Below are 25,714 nucleotides of genomic sequence, written 5' to 3' on the forward strand. Positions count from 1 at the left end.
CGGCCTCGTATGCCTAGGTGTATGTGTTCAACATTTCTTGTAATTGCTGTAATATTTTTGCAACTAGAACGCAGTCATCAGCGTATTGAAGTTCTGTGATAAATTTTATAAATACGTGTTTTTACCTGTGTCTTTTTATGTTGAACAGACCGCCGCCGCGCAGTCGAGTATGTATCTAATGCCCATTAACATATAAACATGTTTAATTTGTCTAAAACAATTCTTTTATTAATGAATTTAAAAACATATTTTAAAACACTAAAAACAGCAATTTTTCATTGTACAAAAAAAATATGTTTTCGATTTGTTTTATTTGAAAATAAAAAACTTTTGATTTTTTTAATTTTGTGGTGATTTAAAAATATTGAAATATGGGCTGCTAATTTAATACTCTGAAATTAAGGTATTTTTGTATTATTCTACTCACTTTTACTTACATACTTGTTAAATTTTTGTATCTATTGATTCGTACGTATTGTTTCGTTTACATTTATTTTATAAGAAAACGTGCATCACATACAACGAAATTATGAATGCATATGTTAAGTATGAGTCCATAAGTTTTAATGTATTAAGGTAATGGGATTTGCATTGTTGTAAATTTTATTGAATTTATCAAATTAAAATGTGTAGCAAATATTTAATGCTAACTTAAGCTTTATTTTTTTCTCATTCTGCGTCAAATTCGGCTTTATAGTTTATGCGTTTTTTTAAACCAAACGTGAAGGACATTCCTTTGCAACAAGTAGATTTTTTAGACGTTTTGATACATAAATATAGACATAGTTGATAAAAATTGAAAACATTGTACAGGGTGTTCCAAATTCGAATTTCATCACTGTTTGGGATCTTGGAAAATGTGCAAGTGATACAAGGTAGGTTAAATGGAGACAAAGTTGCACAGTTTGATGCTGATCAAAATGTCACCTTAAAAGTTTAAAAATTGGAATATTCGCGATTTTATATTTATTTTTTTTATGACTCCATTCGATTAGATAAAACAAAATAAATTTTATATTCTCATTGCTACTTTTTTGTTTTACAAGTTGGTGTTGTCTACAATCAGATTTTCAAAGCGACGCGCGACGCGACGGCTTTTCGACTGACCTGTCATCATCAACTTTATTTTTTAGTAGTGCAGTTCTGGATTTTTTATTGAGTATTTTAAGAGCTTGTGAGATCCCAAAACAATTCCTATACCCAGAAAAATTCTGGGTACCTGTGGAAAAAAATTAAGATTCTCCGAATTGTTTTTTTTTCATAAAAGTCTCCCCCTCTTAGTATGAGCTCGATACAAAATGGTAAATATTAATAGAATATAGAATAAGTGGAAGGGGAGTTAATCACCGCAACCTGAAAGATCTATTGTGTTCCTCTTTCTTCAGTTATAACTCATTATAAAATCTATAACTCATAATCTACAACTGTTGTAGGGGGACATGGTATTTTCCATCCTCTTCTGACAACAACTGTTCATCCTACGAGGAGTGGACATCTATCTCATACGAGGGTATACACTCTTTCACGGTTGAGGTTTAGCCCTCCGTGCCCTTCACAGTATATAGAGGAGCTGGTCTCCTGCTCAGGTATCCTAGAGGTGGAGGCTGTAGGATCTGCCCCCATTTTCTCCACCTCTTGAGTTGACGAATCGCCAATGACATGACCACAGACAGTAGAAGGTACCTGTATCAAGGACAGGGTAGTCCCAGTCCCATCCGGCAACGTTATACCGAGGCCTACGTGAATTATATGGCCGCAAAATACCCCTCGCACCGCGCCTGTGACGTCACAATCTGAGGGTCATCACTCGGCGATGAGCTGTTGTGTTTACATAAATTAGTATGTAAATGCCGTGTTTGTGCCGGTTAATGCCATGTTCGTTATTTTTGATCGAAAAAAATATATTTTCTAGTTGAAATCAGAGTTCAAATTATTTGTGGTGTGCAAATAGTGCTGTGCCTTGAGTGTACCTAGCAAAAACTGTGACATTTTTTAGAATATCTGTGGTTTTTACATCAGATGATGTTTCAAACTTAACCTCTATAAATTGTAGTATGTAGTTGTTTGTTGTTTCATATAGTCTGTCCAACGAGAAGATCCTTGACAGTGATAGATGTGTCTGTCATTTCAATTTCAAAGTAGTTTATTTTATTTTACAAAGAAATAAGTTGGTACAACTGGAACGCATAGCAGGAAGTTAATATTTAAAATTTGACTGACAAGTGATTACTTCAAAACTGTATAAAACTGAAAAAATGTAATCGAGTTATTTTATTTAATAAAAAACGGTATGTGTTAATACAAAACAAACAAGAACAAGACACCACATACCAAAAAAATATAAAAGAGAACTACCTATTCTTCCTTTCAAGCTTTATGAAACTTCCCGCATTTATGATTATATTTATCAATATACTTAACTTATGTACAAATACAAATTCGTAATATTCCACAGGAATAAATAAAACAACATAAATAAAACAAACTATTTTATTAATAATAACTTACCAAATTTTATTGATTAATTAACTTTAATCTTAATTTTTTAAACCAGTACTTTTTATTTTTCTGCAGTACTAAAATCCATTATTTACCTATCGTGTGATGTCGATATTTTACAGCTACTCCAGTTTTTAGTATGTGTTTAGTATGGTCCTTCTACCATATTCGAGATGCACTTCACATGCACTTATCTAGGACGAGATGGTATACGAACTTTATTGATGGTAACTTTATTGGTGTATAAAACTTTCTGCCTAGGCAGCGAGTATTAACCATAAACTGTGCTCTGGGTCTACAGTTAATTTTCACTCGATTTTTCCTCCACTTGACTTCAAAAGACACAAAACACACGTAATAACACGTATCAAAATGTATCATCTTCCAAAACGCAGGGTATTTGACAAAAGTTGACACAAAATTATAACCTATAATTTGGAAAGACTTTGACAAACGTCAAAAATCTAAAGGTGAGTTCATACGCATCGGCATCCGTTTGTCGTTCATCGTTCCGTCAAACCAATCAAATTGAAATACGATCTGTCATTTTTGAAATAAACCAATAAAACTTGTTAAACACAACAAGAGACGACGTATAACGGATTTATATTTAAACCCATCCATAGTTAACTTAAAAATGATTAGAAACTTTTTTTTAGTAAAATAAATAGATTGGTATGGGACGTCATCTGCGTTTCTTCTGTCATCGTCTGTCGAAATCTTACCTGAGAAAAAAAACAGAGTATACCTGTTTTTCATACAATATACAATACAAACCACTTTCTCTCATAAATATGAGAAATTTTTTCAAAATTCTTTTACAAATTGCTTATAGAGGTTCAATCGAGGGTTTAATAGAGAAATAATCCCTGGGGAGAGCATTAAAAAATTATTCCAAAATAGGAAGGGTACATGATTGTTTCTGTGCCTGTTTAAATAAAAATTCTGCCAAATATCCAATCATGTAGGTACCCTTCCTATTATTTATTATTTTGATGTAATTGCTTCTTCAGAAAATGTAGAAATAAATAGTGAACAATATGCTTCATTATTATTTATAGCAGGATATTGCTCTCATTCAGTAATAAAATACACTAGTGGATGTGAAATATGCAAAACTGTTATGTTATAACTTCAAACGAAGAATTTACTGTCCATTTTGAAAAGACAAAGTATCAAATGTTAGTGAATACTTACTCAATATATTACCCGATTTAAAATATTATGTATGCTGATATCATCAGAATTTTTAACTTCATTTTCCCAGCAAAAAATTCTTAAAAAGTTGGCTTTAGTCAAGGCGGAAGATTTCATGGAAAATTAATCACAAACAAGCCTTTTAAAAGCATTATTATAAAAATTGCTCATGTCTTGAGTAATATTTTTCTGAACAACTATACTAAAAATCGTTCTGATCAAGCATCTGTATCAAACATGACAGAAGTTTCTTCTAGAAAAAAAACCAGAAAATTACTCACATTTTCAAAATAATAAAAAAACGTCATTAGATTAGGTATAAATTTATAGTACTAATGTAATAAAAATGTTTTTCTAACCTTTAACCATTTGCATACAATTTTTGTGTATTTCTAATTTATTTTTTCAATAAATTATTTTTATAGAAAGCTCCAGTTGTACTTTATTTGTTACTAAAATAATACTTATCTGGCAGGATCCGAATCGAATATGACCATATGACCCTCATCCTCAAATGTGACGTCACATTTTCCAATATTGCGGCCATAAAATTCACGTAGGCCTCGGTTATACGTCTTGGTGAAATTTCTTTGTCACGACACTACAGCCAGGACCATGAAATACTCCTTTAGACCCAGCTAAAGTGCTAGAGGGGATTCCCCCTTGCACCAGACTATAGGAGCTTCTCCAACAACGACAAGGTCTCGCATCTCCTAGAGGAAGTAATAAACATTAAAGTATGTTGATTCGCATAGAGAGGTGCATAAAAATGTGAAATTCGTTTATAAATTTGTTTATTTTTGGAAGATATATCAAAAAGTTGTTTAGTATGAAAAGTAGATATGTAAACAAAAAGAAACGGTTTTTTATTATTACTCTAAATTTAATTACTAGCATACGTACATTAACTGTTGTTAGAGAATAAGTATAGTCTGTCCAACGATTCGGGGAAGATTATTGATGACATCCAAAAAATGACAGAAAATACAATTTGCCTGTGAATTAAATTGACAAACACTATTGTCACTGTCAGGCATCCTCCCGATGGACAGATACTATATTTTACCTAAAAAAGGTTTTTGACGAAACTCTTCTTCCTCAATATCCCCCTCTTGGATTCTTATGTCCAAATCTTTGGCCTCCTAAATAGCATCATTAAACCTATCATCTACAAGACAATTTAAAATATTGTTAACATCTTTTACTGATTTATGAGCCTTCACAATTTGCTCGCATGTGACTTATCTTTTTCTAATTTAACCAGCTATTTCAACGGCCCGGCGCCGGCGCTCCTTAGCACTAGAGGATCTTTGGGTGGTTTGATAGGAATTTCTTTGTTTTTGTAATACAGATCGAATATTTTGTCAATTTGTACGTCAAAATAATAGTGGAGGAATTTAAACACTTTGAAAACACCACTTTTGAGTTTGGTTTGGTTTGGTTTTTTTGAGTTGTCTTTTCAAAGGCTGAAGTGGTGCCTTGATACTAGAATGAACTAAAATTAATTTTAGTTACGTACTTAACGTTATTTAACGGAATTATATAAAAAAAATATTGGGCAATTACTGCTAAATTGAATATAAAATAAATTCTATTGTTTTTTACACCTACGGTATTTATTAAAACCATTATATACAGGGTGGATCACCCATCACTGTTCCGAAAAACTTCCAAAAGACAATAACAACGTACAGCGACGAAGCTTTCATTGATGCGTCGCATCCCTTCAACATATTGTACGTTTTAATTTTAATAAAGTCGCTGAGATCTCCTATAATAAATTAAAATTCTCAGTAAATTTATTCAAATAATTAAATAGTGTGTATAATATAGCTAAGACCAATAATTATTGGTCTAGCTATATTATATAGATAACGCAAGACCTACGCTAAACGCTAAAAATGAAAATATTTCGACAGCCCCATGACCCATGATGCGACTGTCCCCGTTATATCTTAAAAGCCGCCGAACGCAAGCCGAGGTCAGCAAACTTTCCGGCCGCGATTACGTCTCCCGTTCGCTGTTTTATTCAGTGGGTGATGCGGTTTCTGAAACACCTCGCGGTATAAAATAAAAAATACAGTCGCGCGTCGCGATGACCCATTCCGAGTGCGACTGTAAAATAGAATTTTTTTTTTTAGATGTTTTTTTTATAAACCTCTTTAAACCTCTCATAGTTTTGAGTTGAGTAGAGTTCTAAGGCGGCTGTAAATATAGTGAATGTCTAGTTGTCTACCCTCAGCTTCTGTTTTCTGCACGAATCTTCAAGGTCAAGGTGACAGCCAGAGAGTGACAGCAGAAGGTGACAAGTGACAATGACAATCGTGACATCAAAGTTATTTTGGGATCAAAAGTTATATCCTGAAGGAAAATACAACTAGCAAAGGTACATTTAATTAAAGCACATATTTTAATATAATAACTTATTTTAAATATAAGGATAAATATGGGTAATATAGTCGGACCGCCGAAAATTGCGGCTGCCTCTGAAGTAAGCAAACCGGCCTCTGAAGAACCCAAAAAGTTGAAACCTTGCTGTGCTTGCCCGGAAACCAAGAAAGTTCGTGATGAATGGTATGAGAACACTTTTGAATGCACGGACAACATGTTGATGTTTTAATAATTCTATTTTAGTATAATTCAACGAGGCCAAGAAAACTGCGGAGACCTTATCGAAGCCCATAAAAAGTGCATGAGAGATTTGGGATTCAACATTTAAATACTTTTCCCTGTTACATACTTAGTTTTGTATATAGTTTCTTAGGAATGTGATGTAATATTTTGTTTATTAAGTTATTTTCCAAAAATTAGTTTTATGTGCTTCTATTGGCTAACCTGTATATAATCTTAACCAATAAATGGTTGGGTAAATATTTTTATTCTTAATCTAAGGGTAAGTAATGTTTTGTTTTGTTTAATGGGATGAATATTCAATAAGTAATTTATCATGGACAACTCTCAATTATCTATTGAAGAACAAGAAGCAGCAACCTTCTTACGCAACAGATATTTACTGTTCATTGCCTCATTTCCTTGTATGTAGAGAGTGGTATAATAAAATTAGTAAACAAACTCACATTTATTCTTTTTTAGCTGATAAGAACTGTAATATTCACATGCATAATGAAACAAGAGTATTAGCAAATGTAAGAGCCTTTGATACAACTTCGGAAAATGTTTTGGTTGAAAATTTAAATACACCTTCACAGCAAGTTATTCCCAAAGCATCTTTACGAACAAGTGATATAATATCAATTAGTTATATGGATAATAAAGAAGGAAATATATCTACGAAATAAAGAGCTTCCTTGTTCAAAATTTTTTTATCAAGATAGATTTTCTTTTACTTTTCCAAAAAAAGATTTTAAATCGCCCTCCCATATGATTTCCATTACTTCCACTTCCTGTGTCAAAGTTGTCAAAAAAATTATTTTAAATGTCAAGTATTTGAGGTTATTGAATCAGAATTGTCCTCCATTTTGATTGTGTACAGTTATTAAAGTGATCAAAAATATAGTTATTTCCCAATTTTTGGAATTACAGCAAATAATCCAACCAGGTAACAAACACATATACCATAAGCCACGTCTATACTTTACAGGCATCACAATTTGGATCTTGGTTTGAGTCTGTGCTTGAAGATGTATTTACTATTTAAAATTGATACTGAGACATATTAGGTTTGCAAATAATCTACCTTAGTTATTTTTAAATAAGCTTTCGAATGTATTAGTTTCTTAAAAACTTTGAAATCGCTTGTATTCGAAAACATATTTTCAACTTTTCTCTTCGATATCTTTTACAATGTGGCCATATCGTGAACTGTGAATGTGGCGGAATATTTGACAAAAAAAAAATAGTATAGGAGAAGTTACGGTAAGTTATAACAGAAAAGGTATATATTGAAAAATGAAGAGTGAGTACTGGGTAAAATTTACAAACACTGACATAGTTCTCTTTTATAGATAGGGTGACAGATTACTTAGATGAATCGGAAGTAATCTAAGTTCGGTTTTTATTAGTTCATTTAAAATGGAGCCCGCAGCACCAGGAACTGAAGATGATGCTATTGATTTACATACGTTAACTAAAAAGGTACTTATTCCTCATAAATTTACGTTACAAATTTTCGTAATATTGTTTATCATATTTTAGTTAATATTAGGTAAGTATTATTGATGTTTTATTTAGATTCTTCAGAACTTCAAATTTTTTTTGAGGGGGTAGAGTTTATTTACTTTCTTTGTGAAGTGTTCATTCTCAAAAAAAGGAAATGGTAAATATAGTGCAACAGCTAATTTATAGTTGTGACGACTTTTCCAAAAAGTTTTGTCATGTTACTAACGCAAATATCATAAATTTGCACTTTTTACTGCGCTATATAAGTAATTTTTATTCCTAAATTGGGCATTTTGATAAAAAAAGAAGTATTTACTAATTAGTAATTATGGATAGAAAATTTTTTTTAAGTTGTATTGTTTTCAATACAACTTACTGAAACGGTTGTGTCTCGGTGATAATGTGGATTTGGGACTAGAATTTTTAACAGTTTTGTTAAAAATTAATAGTTCTTTAATGGTTATAGAGGAACACACACAAGTCAGAAGTTTAAGTATAATTTTATTTTTTATTTTGAGGATGTTATTTTTAATTTTTATTTTTAAATATCGGTAAATCAAAAAGTTGCTGATTTTTTAATTTTTATAAAGTATGACATCCTACACAGATACAATTATATGATATTAGGATATTAGAAATAATAGAAGTACATATTTATAATATTTTATTCTCGATTTTCAGGAGTTTTATAATAGTTTTGTAACAGTCCTATTATATTGCTTGTTTAATCATTTAAATTTGATATTTAAATTATCAAAAGTTTAAGTTGTGTAGTATTATTTAAAAATTAAAACTACACAAACATGTATAGTATTTATTGGTACATATAATTTTTATTGGTTAAATAATAAAATTTATATCCCTATAAGATTGAAATGATAAACGAATGGTGAATGTTAAGGTGTGAATAAAGAATAAATCATAAATATTTTTTAAAGCTTCATATAGGTACATTATATCTAAATATAGAAATATTCTTTAAGTTTTTCTTGTTTCAATATTTCACTGCGGGTAAAACCTTTTCCTAATAAAAGACGTTTTAAGTTTATTTAACCAAAGAACTCTGTTAGTCGCCTGTCTCAAGATTTTTTATTTATTATAAATTAGTTATTTAATATTACTCTTTTGTTTTGGTATTGTCCTTTCTGTATTATGTTTGCGTGTTAATATATTAATGTTATTTAAAATACAAGGAGAAGTTAGCTGGTTTTATCGTTGATTGAATAAATAAGAAGATGCGCAACCTTATGCCGGGTCCAGGCCAAGGCGACAAAAAGTAAACACGATTATGAGACAAAAACAAGACAAACTTGCGACAAAAAATGGGGAATTCTGACAAGACAAACTTGAGACAAATTGTCCACACCGCAAGGACAAAAGTACAACAAAGTCAAAAGTTTAGTTGTGCCAACCCTAGAGTTTTATTAACCATGTGTGATTTCACTGGTCTCCTACTGTTGGCAGCACACGCCATCCACACTGCGCCGACAACTTGTAAAATATACGAACAAGATCTTTACCGACTCGAGACGGGACATTGAAAAAGTCTCCGAATTTTGAAACAAAACAAGAATGAGACAAAAATGTCGCAGAAATGTATTGGATTTGTCGCAATTATGTCGTAAAACGTAAATGTTTCTGTTTTATCGTTGTTTTGTCTGCTTGGTCTGGACCTGGCATTACCGGCGATTTTGGCACAAAACCTGTCCGAGATTTAGTTTAGCTATGCGCCGCGCGCCTCTGCGCGCTGATAGTTGTTTACAGCGCAGCGGATAAAGCAATGACTAATGGTGGGTTCATACAGCCAAATAAAATAAAATAAGAATAAAATAAAATAAGAAATAAGGAATTCTTATTTGTGTGCGTTCATACAGTCAAATAAAATAAAATAAGAAATATATATTTGCTCATGCGCAGTACGCTGAGGCTGGATAAAAGTTAACTTTTACGATTGTTTATAGTAATTTTACTATTTATAGTATATTTATTTATTCGTTGCCTACTATATTATACATTTTACTTATGTGAAATTATAAAATAAATTAAATCCAAACTGAAAATATTTGTAGGTTAGAATTAAGCGTGCGGCAAAGCCGTTTTCACATAAAATAAAACAAGAAGTTAAAAGATAAAGACTTCTTATTTTATTTGTTATTTTATTTGGCTGTATGAACGCATGTACGGTATCCCATATAACCAACTTTCTTATTTTATTTTATTTTATTCTTATTTTATTTTATTTGGCTGTATGAACCCACCATAAAGAATACAAGGACAAATAGCAATCGAGACCAAACTGTGACCATTCTTCCAAACAGTGCAGTGGCATATATTTTTCTTAACATAGCCGCTTGAAGCGATATTTATATTTTTGGTAAATGTTTTCACTACGCCTATGGTGTATCCTGTGGCATCATACCACGGATGTATATATAAAATTATTATATATACATCCGTGCATCATACTAATTAATTACGAAAAAAACGTATTAAAATGTTAACAAAAGGTACAAAACTAGTATCGACATATAGAACATATCACGTACATATAATATCAGAAAAATAATTATCAAATTCAATTAAAAAAAACGCTAAAAAGGTGTAGTGGACTGTTTATTTCTCTATAAAACGTAACTCCTGTCTCTTACTTATCATTGCGCCTTTTACACTTGAAAGCTGAACAAATTACCATTGTAATAAAGTTTATACAAAGTTCATTACACACAACCAACTATTAAAAATCGCTAAAATTGTCGCTGAGGCCAGCTGATAATTCATTCGATATGTCCAAAAAAAATGGCGTCTAAGGTCACAAATTTTGCTGCAGCCCGTATATGGCCGTTACATTTTTGTTGTTTATTCTATTTAACATGAATAAATTTTCAATATTTTACAAGGGTGCCCCCATTTTTTATTTCATACTTAAATTCTCTGTAAAATTCTATGAATTTTGGTATTAAACACTCTATACCTAACATTAACCGTTTTTGAGAAAAAATATATTTAAAATTTTTGGACGAAAAAAACTACCTGTCAAAAAGATGTGTATGGCCTAAACGTCAAATTTAGTGATTACCACAGCCACTGTGACATAAAGAGGAGACATGTGGCTATCCAGTGGCTATCTATTTCAAAAAATAAATTGTTCAAATGTCATATAATAATGGCGGTAGCTGTCATGGAATTGAGCAATTAAAAAATTATCATAAATCATTATTTTCAAATGGAAACCCACTCTTTTTATTTCACTAGTGAAAATGTTTTTTAATTCACTCGTACTCTTTAACTATACATGTTACTATACTTAAAATAAATAGTTTTTGAGTTATTTAAGATTTAGTTTGAAATTGTATATTGTTCTTGATTTTATCTAGCTTCCTTTGATATTAAGTGTCAAACAGTCAGACAGTTTATTTCCATCTGTCAGAAAACGAATTATTTGAATTTGCTGTATTATAAATACTGCATATTTAAGAGCCAAAAAGTGTATTTATAAAAATATATCTCGTATTTTCGTTCTATAGTGATATCTAATAGAGTTGATATTATTAATAATATACCAGATGATCGAAAAAAAAACAGCGCATCGGCTAAATCTTAAATATCTTAAAAACGATTTATTTTAGGCCGAGGAACATGTATAGTAAAAAAGTAATGGATTGAAAAGCCTTTAGTAAAATAAAAAAAGTGGGTTTCCATTTGAAAAAAAAATGATTTATGATAATTTTTAATCGCTCAATTCCATGACATCTGCGGCCATTATGATATGACATTCGAATAATTTAATTTTTGAAATAGATAGCCACATGTCTTCTCTTTATGGTACAGTGACTGTGGCAATAACTAGGTTTGACGTTTAAGCTATACACATATTTTGACAGGCAGTTTTTCTCATCCAAAAATTTTAAATATTTTTTTTCTCAAAAACGGTTAATGTTAGGTATAGAGCGTTTATAGAGTGTTAATATTAAAATTCATAGAATTTTACAGAGAATTTAAGTATGAAATATAAAATGGGGGCACCCATTTAAAATAAGAAAATTGTTGTCAGCTTTCGGTATTTCCGGAAGTGCTGCCATTTGAAAATATTTTTAATCGATAGATCTCGTTGTGAAACAATGATGTGCGAAAAATCTCCGATCCAGATATTGTAGTTCTCCAGAAACTTCTAATGCACGCTCAGCCTGGGACACCCTGTATACGCGGAATTTTTATCCAAAGATATTTTTGTCAAATGTACTACAGATATTACACATTTTAATATGGCAACACTGTCGCTCTTCGATATGCCAACGCTAGCCGAATTAGAAAAAATGAGTGTTTTATGCGTTGGCCGCTGAATGACTAGGGGCTCCACCGTACAGCACTTGAGACGTAAGGGTAAATCAAATCAGCCTTGTCACGAATTTGCCAATTAGGTTGCGTATCTTCCCGATTCTTTCAATCAACGGTTTCACTGAATTGAGAAATTGTTAAAATGTTTATATAATCTACTGTAATATGACAAACGTTTTTTGTATAAAAAATATGTTGGTAACTTGATAAATAATATTTTTGGAAGCATAATACAACTGTCCAATACCTAATACTATTTGGGGGTTAAATTTACGGGTATGTACTACTGGTATGCAACATACAGAACCGAATTGTGTCTATTTGGTTCGTTACGTCAACTGAGACATATCGGCATTTGTTTATAAATAATTTCTTCCCTTTCCTTATCATAATTTTATAGTTTCTGCTTATACTTCAACTATTATGTATTAAGTTTTTATGCAACAAATGCTTGTAATAATTTGTGATGTTGATATTAGATATTTTTTATTAATAAAAAATAGAAATTGTGTAGTGGCAACTTGTAGGAAAAATACAAAGGGAATGAGTATAAAGTATATTCATATCGTACAAATGAATTTATCAGAGTTGAATTCATTTGCTCTTACGAACCATAGTCAAACACGCTATCTGGTTTGTATTCATCTTCGTCCTTCGTTAAAACATACCGGTAACATATCGTCAGCCTACTATTATTACATAAAAAAATTAACCATCGTCACGACACAATCATGAATTACGCGTAACGAACTAAGAGTATGAACCTGACCGAATTATACCATTCTGGCCATTCTAAATCCGTGGTCTGTATTTTAATGAGTAAGATAAAGATGAAATAGTCGTGGTACGTTATAACCAGTTGCTAGACAGAGATACAAGGAAATGCAGGTCTGTCGGTTCTTACATGCAGGCGCACCAACACAATGTAAGATATAATACGTGAGGTATTACGTCTGTCTAACGCTTGCTGCATTAATATCCAAAACGTTTTCTTTGTCGATTTTAAGTATTTTAACGGAAAACCGGCAAAACCGCATAGAAGAAATGTATTGGCCGGCTTTTTATCTCTCTTTAACACGTTTGAATTTTTCATTAGGGTATCTCCATCTTTATCTTACCAATTATATTCAGACTACGGATTTAGGATGACCAGATATGTATGTCAAATGCTTTTTTAAGCATTGGTTTGTTGGGATGTGTGAAGCATTGGATTTTATATTTGACGCAAATACTAAAGTTTACTACATTTTAATGTGTATTACCTGACATACAAGTTGCTATACATACATAACTAATATGTCATTGTTGTATATGTTGTATTTGTATATATTATAAATTACAACATGTAATGTATAAATTATGTATGTTGTAATATTTTTCAACATATGATGACACCTTTATTATTAAATACACATGTATTACATATTGATTCAATATAATTTTCTTTTATTTAGGAAACTGAAAATGATCGCATACTTAAACAGAAGGCCATTCTCAGAAATGGACAGTATGATAATATTTTCGAACTTTCTTATGTCAATGGCGCCGAACATTGGTTCTGCAAGGTAAGAAAGATTTAGAAATACGTCGTTTTATGTTTAAGATAGATAGTTAAGTGTTTAAAGTTATAGTAGTCCTACATTAATGATATACCGAGTGCGTCTCAAAAGAGGCCCACCCCCTATAACTTTTTTATTTTTTCAGATAATAAATCGAGATTTGGGAAGTTAGTATATGACATAAATTAGGAATAATTGACGTATTCAATTGTTCTCGGTCATTTCCTGTTTCACCGGAAATTACTTTTGATTTTTAAATGACACCCTCTGTATTTTGTGACTTTATTCGATATGTCACCTATCATATGTCACCTTTTGACATTTTCGAATATGGTTTATTTGAAATTGCAACGTGCGATTCATAATGACAATTTGACTCGAAATACCAAGTGTGTGGTACCAAATTATTTGTAAAAAATGCTTTTTCAAATATGCTAATGAGCCACACAATTTCCATTTGAAAAAATTAGATAAAATACGATTTGAGCACCTTTTAACCGGACAGGACACGACACTAAAAACATTAGATGATCAAATCTATTTTTGCAAGGCTTCTTGATTAAAAATTATTGACCTTGATTAACATTTTCGCTTAAAACAAAATTGTATTTCAAACTTCAATCTAGAGTGCCATAGCTGTGTTAAAAACACTAATTTTTAATCAAGAAGCATTGGAAAAATAGATTTGATCGTCTAATAATGTTTTTAGTGTCTTGTCCCGGCTGGTTAAAAGATTCTCAAATCGTATTTTTAATCATATCTCAATTTTTTCAAATGGAACGAAGGTGGCTCATTAGCATATTTGGAAAAAGCATTTTTTACGAATAATTTGGTACCACACACTTGTTATTTCGCGTCAAATTGTCGTTATGAATTGCATGTTGCAGTTTGAAATAAACCATATTCGAAAATGTTAAAAATTGACATACGATATGTCATTCTATTCACAGCGTCATTTTCTATCGAATAAAGTAACAAAATACCGAGGGTGTCATTTAAAAATCAAAAGTTATAGTCATTTCCCGTGAAACAGGAAGCGACCTAAAACAATTGAATACGTCAATCGATCCTAATTTATGTCATGTAGTAACATACCAAATCTCGTTTTTTATCTGAAAAAATAAAAAAATTTATAGGGCTGAGCCACTTTTCAGACACACCCGGTATATATTATGTGGGTTAGTCCCATGGTACAAAGAAAACAAGGGATGATCGATAGCGGCTCCAATTTCGTTAAGTTTGCGCATACCACCTGTGACGTCATACGCCATACAAAAAAATATCCATATTGTTTAATTGCCACTAATAAAAAAGGACCTAAAATCTTTGAATAAGAAGACTAAGGAAGGAGCATAATGCTATCCATGTATTCATGCATGGTGGGCGGAAAAAGCACCATAAAAGCACTCTAGGGTGGGGATCCTTGACAGTTCTGTTTGACGATTCATTTGACACATTTGAATTTGATTTGAAATTTTGTGGATTTGTCAGTCTTTACGGAGCTTATTTTATGTTATTTATTATTTATGCTACTACTGATAGTTGTATAAAGGTAGTAAATCTAGATGGAAATTGTGGCAGCACTTTAATTAACAGTGACACTATCGCGATTTATCGAAAAAGACTCTAAAATAGTTGGTTGTGTAGCGTGCGGTAGATCTCGGCAAAAATTGAGTGAAATAATGGAACAACTTTTCGCTAGTAAGTGACTATATAATATACATACGTGTAGTAAACCGATCATTTATGAAATTCACTTAAATTAACAAAATTATATATTTTTCTTGCATTTTAGCTTTTATTTATTACTTGTCAAAGATTAGATGTCAAAGAATTTAGATACGTTAATTTGACTTACCTGCTTCAGTAGCGTATCGGATGTTTGTGGTAATAAATACTTATTATAACTTATCTATTTTTATTAGAATTATATTAACAACAAATTATTGAGTCTACCCCACGTCTACCCTACATCATAGTTTTACATTTTTTAAATAAAATTAGAACGACACTGATAAACCGGAATTTAAGTCGGCCATATTTGAGGCCCATCGCGGTGTACCTAAGATTTTTGATATGCTCCTTCCTTAGTCTTCTTATTTAAATCCTAAAATAGAGAGAATTAGGACATAACCTCAAAAGTTATGTCAAATAATTGAGCTTGACCAGTGTCTTCTATTAAAAGATCAGCCTACGGGCGAGATTTATGACGTCACGCTAGTTAGATATAACGGATTAATAAATATGTTGTAAAATACATGGAAAACATAATTATTCCTCAGATTTTTGGTTTGTATTTTAAAAATGATATAGTTTAAATGAAATATACATAATATACAGTTAATAACTACAACATATATACCTATTTATAGTAATAAATACTTTGGCAAATAAACTATGAACCATACAAATGCAGCAAATGTTTTACAATGTACAAATAATGTATAGGTACATAAGATAATGGGTAAAATGTAAATATATTTTAAATTTTGGGGTTTGAAAATCGATCTAATTTAACAAAAACATTTAATATCTACTAATAGTGATGTATTATTATTTGCATTCACAAAAATTTATATGTATATTTTGCAAGTATCAATGTTCGAAAAATTATATTTACAAATAATACAATATTATCTAAAAAAAAGGCGTCAGAGATGGCTATGAAATGAAGATCGCTGGCATTTTATATGTTAAATTATTCTAAAATTTTTGATTTTCTTAAGGATTTTAGGTTCGGAAAAACGCTGATTAAGTTTTCATTTGGGTTTTATTATTTTTATTTGTTTAAAAAAACGTTTCGGCTAACTATATTTTCACAGTGTTGTGTCATATGAGGAAAAATAGTGTCGAATATAATCCAAAAAATTACATATACAATATAATTCACACCTCATAATGTTTACTGCAATTAATAAACTAATATAAACTTATCAAAAGATGACCACATATTTTTTAAAATTATTATTCTTAACACTAAAATTATCTACATTGACTATGGAGTACGCAGTAAACATTATGTGCGTGGTGTGAATATTTTATATGCAATTTTTGGATTATATTCGACACTATTTTTTCATATGACACAACACTGATGGAGGCTATAATGTTAGCCGAACCGTTTTTTTTAAACCAAATAAAAATAATGAAAAACCAAATGAAAAATCAATCAGCGTTTTTCCCGAACCTAAATTCCAAGAAAATCAAAAAATTTAGAATATTTAGAATCAAGGTTCAAGAATATCAAATTTTCCAAGATTGTAAAATTCTAGTTAATTTTATGTGTACAGTTATTTAGGGAATGGCATTGATGTTCATTTCCAAGCCAACTAGACGCCGATTTTTTTCGATGATACGATATAATTCTTACGTAAAATGTAAATAACATTAGACCAATTAAAACAAAGAAATATGAATTTCTTAGTATTTTTAGTAACACTTTATTCTTAAAACTTAATTTTGTATTATGCAAATATACCAATTTTATTGTTATTTTATTCATATTGTATTCAGCCATCACTTAAATATTTGATATTAATTTGGTATTATAAATAATCAATACTATTCATTAAAAATTACTGAACAAATATATGTTATGCTTAAAATACATTATATATTATCAAACAAAAACACATTCTTTCTTTTAAACTGTATCAGTCTTGTCTTTACAAAAATCTTTTTAAAATTTGAACTCAAAATAATAATCTTTTTCATGATCTCTAATACACATATTCTTTATTTTCCCTATATCATAATACCTACTTACGTGTTTGAATCTATCGAAGCTGAACCAGCAACACTTGGAGTGGAGATTCCACAATATGAATAAAATAAACATAATTGTCCAGTTTCATTAATACCATCATGGGAGAATATTATTTTTAAATTTATTAAAGATATTTTCAATAAAATTCTCTTGATTTATAACTCGTACCCACTTTTCTTGCTCTTCCGGACACTTTAGGCTGCCTAGTATAATAACTATCCTTAGTAACTATCCTTTCCACCAGGAACACAACAAAGATGAGGCATAGCACCAATAACACACTCCACTTAAGCTTTATTGATGAATTGTTAGAGTCTTAAAAAACACACACAAAAATCACGATAAGTAAAAAATGTATGGGCACTTTTAGGTTAAATCACTTGCACAACGTGTAATTTTTAAAATTTCTATTTTTTTATGCGAAACCGAGAGTGACCATATATCTGGTAGTAGTTTATGTCACTTCAACACCAAAATAATTAGTTTTTTGCACTACAATAATAAATAATACCAAAAATCAAAGAGTTAAAACCAAAAATCAACCGACAAAATATGAAACGGAATCTAACCCAATATCTAAGTATGTACAGCTGATGAAGTAAACAAAAGTCCGCCCGTAGGCTGATCTTTTAATAGAAGGCACTGGCTTGACATTTGTAAAATTATTTTCAAGTTATTTTTATGTCATCTATTTGACAATTTGAAATTTGCGCGCGGAGCTTGCCGACCAATGGTGACGTTTATCACCTGTGACGTAGTGACCAACCTGTGCAATATCATACCTATGGGTTAGTCCTTAGCCTATAATTTTATCCAAAAATAATTTATTCAGCTGCCCATCTATGCAAACAAATTTATTTTGATCTATAAATAGGTTTGTGAATGCCCAGTTATGGGAAGGGTGTACCAGCATGAGCTGGGCAGAAGACACTCCATCAATATGCATGTGACAAACAGACATCTTGAAAAAGAAAAGGACGCGGAACCGTCAGATGAAGGAAAAGTAATTATTGAGGTAGCCCCCGGGGAACCAGTGCCTCCTGGGATGGAAGGAGAAGTTACTCGACAGGCTCAAATTCAAGTAAGATAACCATTTACCACCTTACAACCGTATTTACATGTATTTAATCATTACTTTTACTAACAAGTTACCTATCAGACTCATACTGGTATAAGACAGACATTTTTTAAGACTTCTAGTTTTTCGGTAAGTTTCCTGCAAAAAGCGTAGTTTTTCTTGGTTTGCCAAAATTCGAAAAACTGGACAAAATGCATCTATAGTCTGACAAACGGATCTGAAACAACGGGGCAACGGTAAGGGGATCGCAATTTTGTGAAATCTTTACCGATTTCATTCATAAAATATGTAGAAGCGTGCGGTGTTTCATAAAAATATATCAGGAGTTTTTATAATATCCAGTAAATTTTCCAGTAAAGTTTCTAATATTATTTTACTTTAAATGTACCTACATTTTGTTTAGTCATTTGCCAAATATAGTAATATTTGTTAAAACGCGTGTACTAATTACAATAAGCACAAATCAAGTTAAAGGCATAAAACACAATACAATACACCGCCACTGGATTTTTCAATAGTAGTAACTGTAACTGTTTCTACTATTCCTAGAGAGGGGCATAAAGTTGGGGGTAATGGCGGCAAGACGTGCGAGAATCTGGACCAATCAGAGTGGTTGAATCCGGGATGCCATGATTAATTTTGTCAGCGTTGCCAGCTTGCTCTAAGCGAACGTTATCTTTAGGAAATACTTTACCTTTTATAATAGGCAGAATGAAGGAGATCAGTTAATTAGATAAATATACATTAATACGATAAGAACTACGTCAGGATATTAGCATACAACAGTCGACTTTTTTAGCCAGACAACGTCGACTTTTTTTGCCCGAATTCCTCTTGCTGTTTTAGATACTAGAGTCTGTGCCGATAACCTCACAGAGCACATTTCCACCAAAGTTTTGTGCGTGCGCTATTCGCTTGTATATTGGCGGTAAATTGTATTATGGCGGTAAAAAGTTGTATTTTTTTTTCAGAATACAAAACAATTAGTCAAAACAATAGCTTTATTTAACATCCTCTTTTAACGGTTTAATGTTAAACGCCCTTTTAAGATTGTTTACATATGATTTAAATGTACTGAAAGGGCTTTTATTTAAAAGAGAATGTTGAATACGGGTGTAAAAAACTATACGATAATACAGGGTGTCCCAGGTAAGAATCTCTTATTCATTATAGAAGTTTATGAGGATATCTCGGAAACCATAAAAGGTAGAATTTTGGTTAAATAGGAAAAAAAGTTGCGGCTTTTGGTGACTAATTATTAGATGCCATTTTAAAAATTAACAAATTTCTGATCGGTTCCGAACACAACCGTAAAAACAGCATTTTGTCAAATTTTGTATTGAAAAAAAATTAATTTTAATTAAAAAAAATAAGTTGATGATTTCACACTAAAAAAGGTAAACGTCGAATTTAAAATTTGATATTGCCATTTTAGTGTAGAGGCATAGCTGTGAGAAAGTATGTTTTATTTTTAAATATCTCTTAAAATAAGACCAGGAAAAAATAAAGTTTTGACAACAGGGCGCGCTGTTTTTAATGGATATCTTCAGAACCAATAAGAGTTTTTTTAAATTAAAAAAAAGCATCATTTTGTTAAGCACCTAAGGTCGCAACTTTTTTATATTTATCTGGGACGCCTTGGTATACCACTTTAGTAGGTGCACCCATAAAGAAAAAAATAATATATGTTCTCACGACAGTTAGAAAATTATATTAAATTAGTTTGATGTGTGTTTGGTTTAATAATAATAATAATAGGTTTCTAGGAGTAGGTATTTTTAAATGAATAAAAAACAATTTTATGAAAAATCTTTGCACATTTTTCTTAAGTCGCGTGCAAAAGCCTTGTAAGCAATAAGCGTGCTTCAAAACAGGTGATATGTTTTTCTTAAATTAAGGAGATAAGGTTTCACCTTCTTAATTTGGTCAATAAGATAAGAAAACAACCTGGTATGAGTAATCAATTAATTTTTACTAAAATAAAATTAGTAATTACAGTAAAAGACGTAAGGCTATATAATTAGTTTCACAGGAATCTGCGGGTTTCTCAAGTTGTGTTGTAGATCGATTGTTTTTTTGGTGGCAAAAGAATCGCCTTTGAGGTATTATATTGCCTGCACTAGAATTGCCCTTGGACACGAATGATTTTGCATGTGTTAAATGATTACTTTCTCTAACAGCTGCAACAGTTGGAGTCATTGAAGCTGCAATTACCTCAAGGGATTCAATTTCTTGAATGGAAGTTGTATTTTTTAATTATAGACGTAATAGTTTCTCATAAGTCTATCCTGTCTTTTCCAAGGTTATTTTCTTCCTTGGAGGCTAATTTTTTCTTGCAAACTTCTTGAATTATTGTGTCAAAATTTGATTGCTCCTCTCCACTGATAACTAAGTCAGTACATACTAAAAAAAATAAATTATTATTTGCTGCTAAGCTCATGTTAATGTAACTGTTAAAAAAACTACGTACATAGGTAAGTAAGTATAGATAGGTAAGTATAAGCAGGTATAGATAAATAATATGGTAAGTATAGTATAAACCCATTAATAACTTGCTAATTATATTTCTTTAAATACTACATTTATGATGTAATAGTATACACATACACACAACATAATTGTGAACATTGAAGTTTTCATGTTTTCAAATGTCATTAATGTCAGTTGTCAAATTGGTGGAAATGTGCTGTGTGAGGTTATCGGCACAGACTCTAGTGTTTTAGATTCGTTTGTCAGATAATAGAAAGTCTGCTCCTCAACTGTTGTATAAATTAAATATATTTTGATTTAATAGTTCATCAAACTTTTTGTATTGATTTTTATTAAAGAAATTGTTTTATTTTTACAGGAAAAACTAGATGGATTTAAAGTTGGGCCTTTAGTGGCTTTGGAGTACTTAATAGAAATGCACGACTACGATCCGTCAAAGGAACCTTTTTATCTATGCATTCTGTGCGATAAGAGAGGCGATCCCAGGACCGTATTGACACATTTGGCCAGCTACAACCATATTTCACAGGTATAGTTTATTTTCTGTAATTATACTTTTTTTGGTTTGCAAAAAATAACTTTTTCTTGAGTCAACAATCATTTTATGCACAGACAGGCTCTACAGATAGACCATTCTCATGTAACAAAAAAAATATGGGTCTAAGAATAGATCCTGTGGCACTCCCTGTTTCATCTCCACAGTATCAGAGTAGAACCTCCGACCTACTACTACTACTGCCATTACTCGCTAACGAGTATTTGACACGCATCAGAAGATGGTCACACAAGGCGTTTTCTTTCATGAACTTTTCTGTGACTGAAAAGGCCGATACGCGATGTTATCTGCCTACCGCACTCCGGACATTCAAAAATCTCATTGCTTTGTTGCCTCTTTACTCTTTGGTTGTCGCTGTTCACTGAGTTCACAATTCTTCTTCATCGAGTTCTATTGTGAGCTGCGTCTTCCCATTCATTCTGCATATTAATCCCCTTTAGGTTTTCGTGGAAATATTCTTGTACCTTTTGAGTTGTCCACCCGGCCTCCTCTTACCGTCTACAAGCTCACCGTAAAGCAGAGATTTTGGTATGCGGTTTTCTTGCATTCTGCATAGGTGACCAGCCCATCTTAAGCGGGATTTTGTAACCATTACTTCAATACTCTCGCAGTTAGCTTTTTCAAGGATCGATGCGTTTGAGACATGATGGAACCATCGGGATTCTTAAGAGTTGTCTGTCTCCCATATAACATGGTGGGGATTACAATTGCTCGGTACACTGCAAGTTTCGTTTTTGTACCCAAGTCATGATTGTATAAAACCGTCTTTTAATTTCCATAATGCTCTTGAGGCTCTAATCCTAAGCTGAATTTCAGAGTCGATATTGGCATTTTCCGAAATCAAATTGCCGAGGTAGTTGAATTCCGCTACATATTCCAATAGTTCTTCTCCGATTTTTATAGCGTTGTTGTGATCTTCCGGGGGAGTGCACATGATTTTGCTTTTGTCGATGTTTAGCTTAAGGCCCGAAGCTTCGTATCCCCAGGTATATGTGTTCAACATTTCTTGTAATTGTTGTAACGTTTTTACAACTTGAGCAACCTCCGACTACCGTCCATACCACAGAGCTTCTGTTGCCTTGATGCTATATGATGCATTGCAATAAAATTTACGTAAATGCCCCTTAATCTATATGCCAGGTGCATTCTCCGCCGGTGCTGCCACCATCGGAGAATACCGTAAATAGCGGACTAAATAAATACACGGGTTTAAATAGCGAATACACGAAAAAATTGTTCCGGGAATATTGTGTATTGTGAACAATCACGTAATTACGCTCTCCTTTACGTGTTAATATTTTCTCGGCAATTTTTTTAACATTTGAAATTGTCACAACACAACGCGACGCCCAATTTGTGTTCTTTTTCACTTAAATTTTACTACCCGAAACAGTGTTATATAACACAAATCTGGTACCTGAGTGTTTTATAGTTTCAATTAGCGTGACTTCGTTCGCGTCGAATTAATCATTTGTAATGGTGATGATAAAGCAAAGCAAGAATTTCCATTAACATACAGACTGGATAAAATTTTCTCACATTTATGTCAGGATGAGAAAAAACAATATGGCGATATTATTATATAACTTGGTAATATTTGAGGGGTAGTTTCATCTCGTTGGAATTTGACTTTCGAAAAATCCGTTTGCCAAAAATAAGCTTTTTACGTCAAGCAGTTTAAGCAGAATCGTGGTTAATCAATTATCCAACTTTTTGGAACAACCTGATTTTTTAAAAAATTTCAAAATATGTAAAAAACAAAATAAATTATGCGTGTCCCGAAAGACTGACCGTTTTTTAAATAACAAATATTGTAATATTTGAGGGGCGTTTTCACCCTCTTGGAATTTGAGATTCGAGAAACCCCTCCATACCGAACCTCTACACCCCACAGTCAATCCGTTTGCCAAAAATCAGCTTTAAACGTCAAGCGGTTTAAAAGCAGAGAATCGTGATTACTCAATGGTCATATTTTATGAAACACCCTGTATAATTTTTTTTGAAAAATCTTAAAATATGTTAAACAACAAAATAAAATATACGTGTTTAGAGTTTTTCCAGAAAAACTCACCGTTTTTAAATAAAAAAATATTCTAATATTTGAGGGGGTGTTTTCACCCCTTAGAATTCGAGTTTCGAAAAATCGCTTCTTGTCGAACCTCTACACCCTAAAGTCAATCTGTTTTCCAAAATCAGCCTTTTACGTCAGGCGCTTTAAGCAGGATCGTGATTAATCAATGACCAGATTTTTCGAAACACCCTGGCACATTTTTAAAAATCTTAAAATATGTAAAAACAAAATAAAATATACTTGTTTAAGCGTTTGTTCGGGAACTTGACCGTTTGTTAAATTGAAAATATTGTAATATTTGAGTGGTGGTTTCGCCCCCTTGGAACTGGAATTTCGGAAAATCCCTTGTTATCGAACCTCTACACCCATGGTTTTTGTGTTGTCATTTTTGGTATTGTTTCAGTATCTGCAAAAACATTTTCCAACTTGTTTTCGTGCTCTGGCTCCGTATATGACGAAGCAGTACAAACGCAACTGGCAATTGATTCTGCAGAAAATCGCCGAAGCCATCGAAAAGAAGTACGGCCGATTGAAACCGTTTGCCATCGACCAAGATAAGTTTGAAAAGGACCGCATACACTATCTGACTATAATATCCAGGGGGAAACACTTCTCTGAACAGATGGGATATAATTTTATAGAATTGGTGGTTCACGACGAGTTGACCAAGAATCATGACGGTAAGTACTAAAGATGAGCAAGGTTAAAATAATTTAATTATTGTTGTGATGATGAACGGTAGAAATACCTAGAGCTCTTTTTGTTTTGATATTTGACATGGCAACGTTGTGGTAACCATAGATAAAGGAAATAAATTTTAATTGGAAAGCCCGTCAAAATAAATAATTGTTTTGGGTCGCGACCGTTGTACGCGATCTGGTGCTGCTATAGCAGTTGCTAAGAACAACCACAAACAAGAACAGAAATAATTTTCTCTTTTCTCTAAATCGCTCTCATTGAAAAAATACCGAAAAGTCTTTAAAGCGTCCATTCTCAAAGTAATTATTGCTATCTTGTGAGTTCAATTTAAATTTGACTTACTCAAACATGTGATAATTGTTTTGGCTATACAGGGTGGTCCGAACTGTATTCCGGAAACTTCGGCAGCATATTCTGCAGATAAAAATAATTAAATAAGTTCGTATAAATGTATGTCCTAAAATGCTTACTTTCGGAGATACAGGGTGTAAAAGTTTCATTTTTATTTCGATTTTTTCCAAATAATTTCTGAAGTAATGTCAATATTTAGATGAAAATTGGTTTTGATGTCAATATGACTTCTACAATATGGATTCTACATGTAGTGGGCGCCATTTACATGTATTTTAACTGTTTTTAAGAGTAATAACTTTTCGTCCGTACCTGTATGAAACTACTGAGTGAAAAAATATACAATTCCGTGATTTTCTACGTAAAAAATATATCTTGGTAAAAATCGCTACGAGCAACCGTTCTCAAGATATTTCAATACCTAATAAAATTACTTATTAATACCTAAAAAAAACCTAATAAATAGTCAATACCTGTCATTATTGACAAAAAATAAACAATCTCAAGCAGATAGTTATCTGACTGAAATGATAAATTTAGGAACTTTTTACTTTTTTAATTAATCATAATTTTTTCTTTGAAAAAATGATGATAAAAAGTTTTTGTTGAACTTTTGGAACGAAAACATTTCAGATTTATGATTTCGGTCTAATAAATATTTGGTCAACAATTTACGTCAATGACCACAGATATTGATAATTTTGATTCCAAATATCTCGTGAACCATTACTCGTAGCTAGAGAATGCAATCCCGCACCAAAATCTCAATCCCGCAAACCCGCGGGATTAAAGCAATCAATCCCACGGATCCCTGCGGGACTGTAAACAATAGTCATACATTTGGTCCTAAATGGTACAAAAGGCATTGTACATTTTGCATAGGCCCACAACATATTGATATAGCGTGTATCTTAAACTAGCTGTACAGAAATTTGGACCGATTTATACAGGGTGTTCAAAAATATATTTAATATTAAATAAACTTAAATTTTAT

At 31.8% G+C, this 25,714-nt stretch overlaps 1 protein-coding gene and 1 long non-coding RNA gene across 4 annotated transcripts in view; both read left to right on the forward strand.

Annotated features, from left to right (window-relative positions):
• The first annotated feature begins 5,970 nt into the window (after positions 1 to 5,970).
• Positions 5,971 to 6,569, forward strand: LOC115888664. Its single transcript, XR_004051293.1, has 3 exons — positions 5,971 to 6,082; positions 6,136 to 6,270; positions 6,331 to 6,569. It is a non-coding gene; the product is annotated as an uncharacterized LOC115888664 (long non-coding RNA).
• Positions 6,570 to 7,124: 555 nt separating this feature from the next.
• LOC115888616 (uncharacterized protein CG7065-like) overlaps positions 7,125 to 25,714 on the forward strand; it is a 135,457-nt gene continuing 116,867 nt past the window's right edge. The window contains exons 1-6 of one of the 3 annotated variants that reach the window (XM_030908383.1): positions 7,125 to 7,255; positions 7,662 to 7,791; positions 13,605 to 13,715; positions 18,350 to 18,556; positions 21,402 to 21,572; positions 24,074 to 24,350. In XM_030908383.1, the coding sequence (XP_030764243.1) occupies positions 7,729 to 7,791; positions 13,605 to 13,715; positions 18,350 to 18,556; positions 21,402 to 21,572; positions 24,074 to 24,350 (829 nt within the window). In that variant the 5' untranslated portion in view covers positions 7,125 to 7,255; positions 7,662 to 7,728. The other 2 variants (XM_030908392.1, XM_030908398.1) reach the window with 2 other exon arrangements.

The sequence above is a fragment of the Sitophilus oryzae genome, unplaced genomic scaffold (genome assembly GCF_002938485.1).
Source record: "Sitophilus oryzae breed Bouriz unplaced genomic scaffold, Soryzae_2.0 scaffold_1167_pilon_pilon, whole genome shotgun sequence".
NCBI lineage: Eukaryota > Metazoa > Arthropoda > Insecta > Coleoptera > Curculionidae > Sitophilus > Sitophilus oryzae.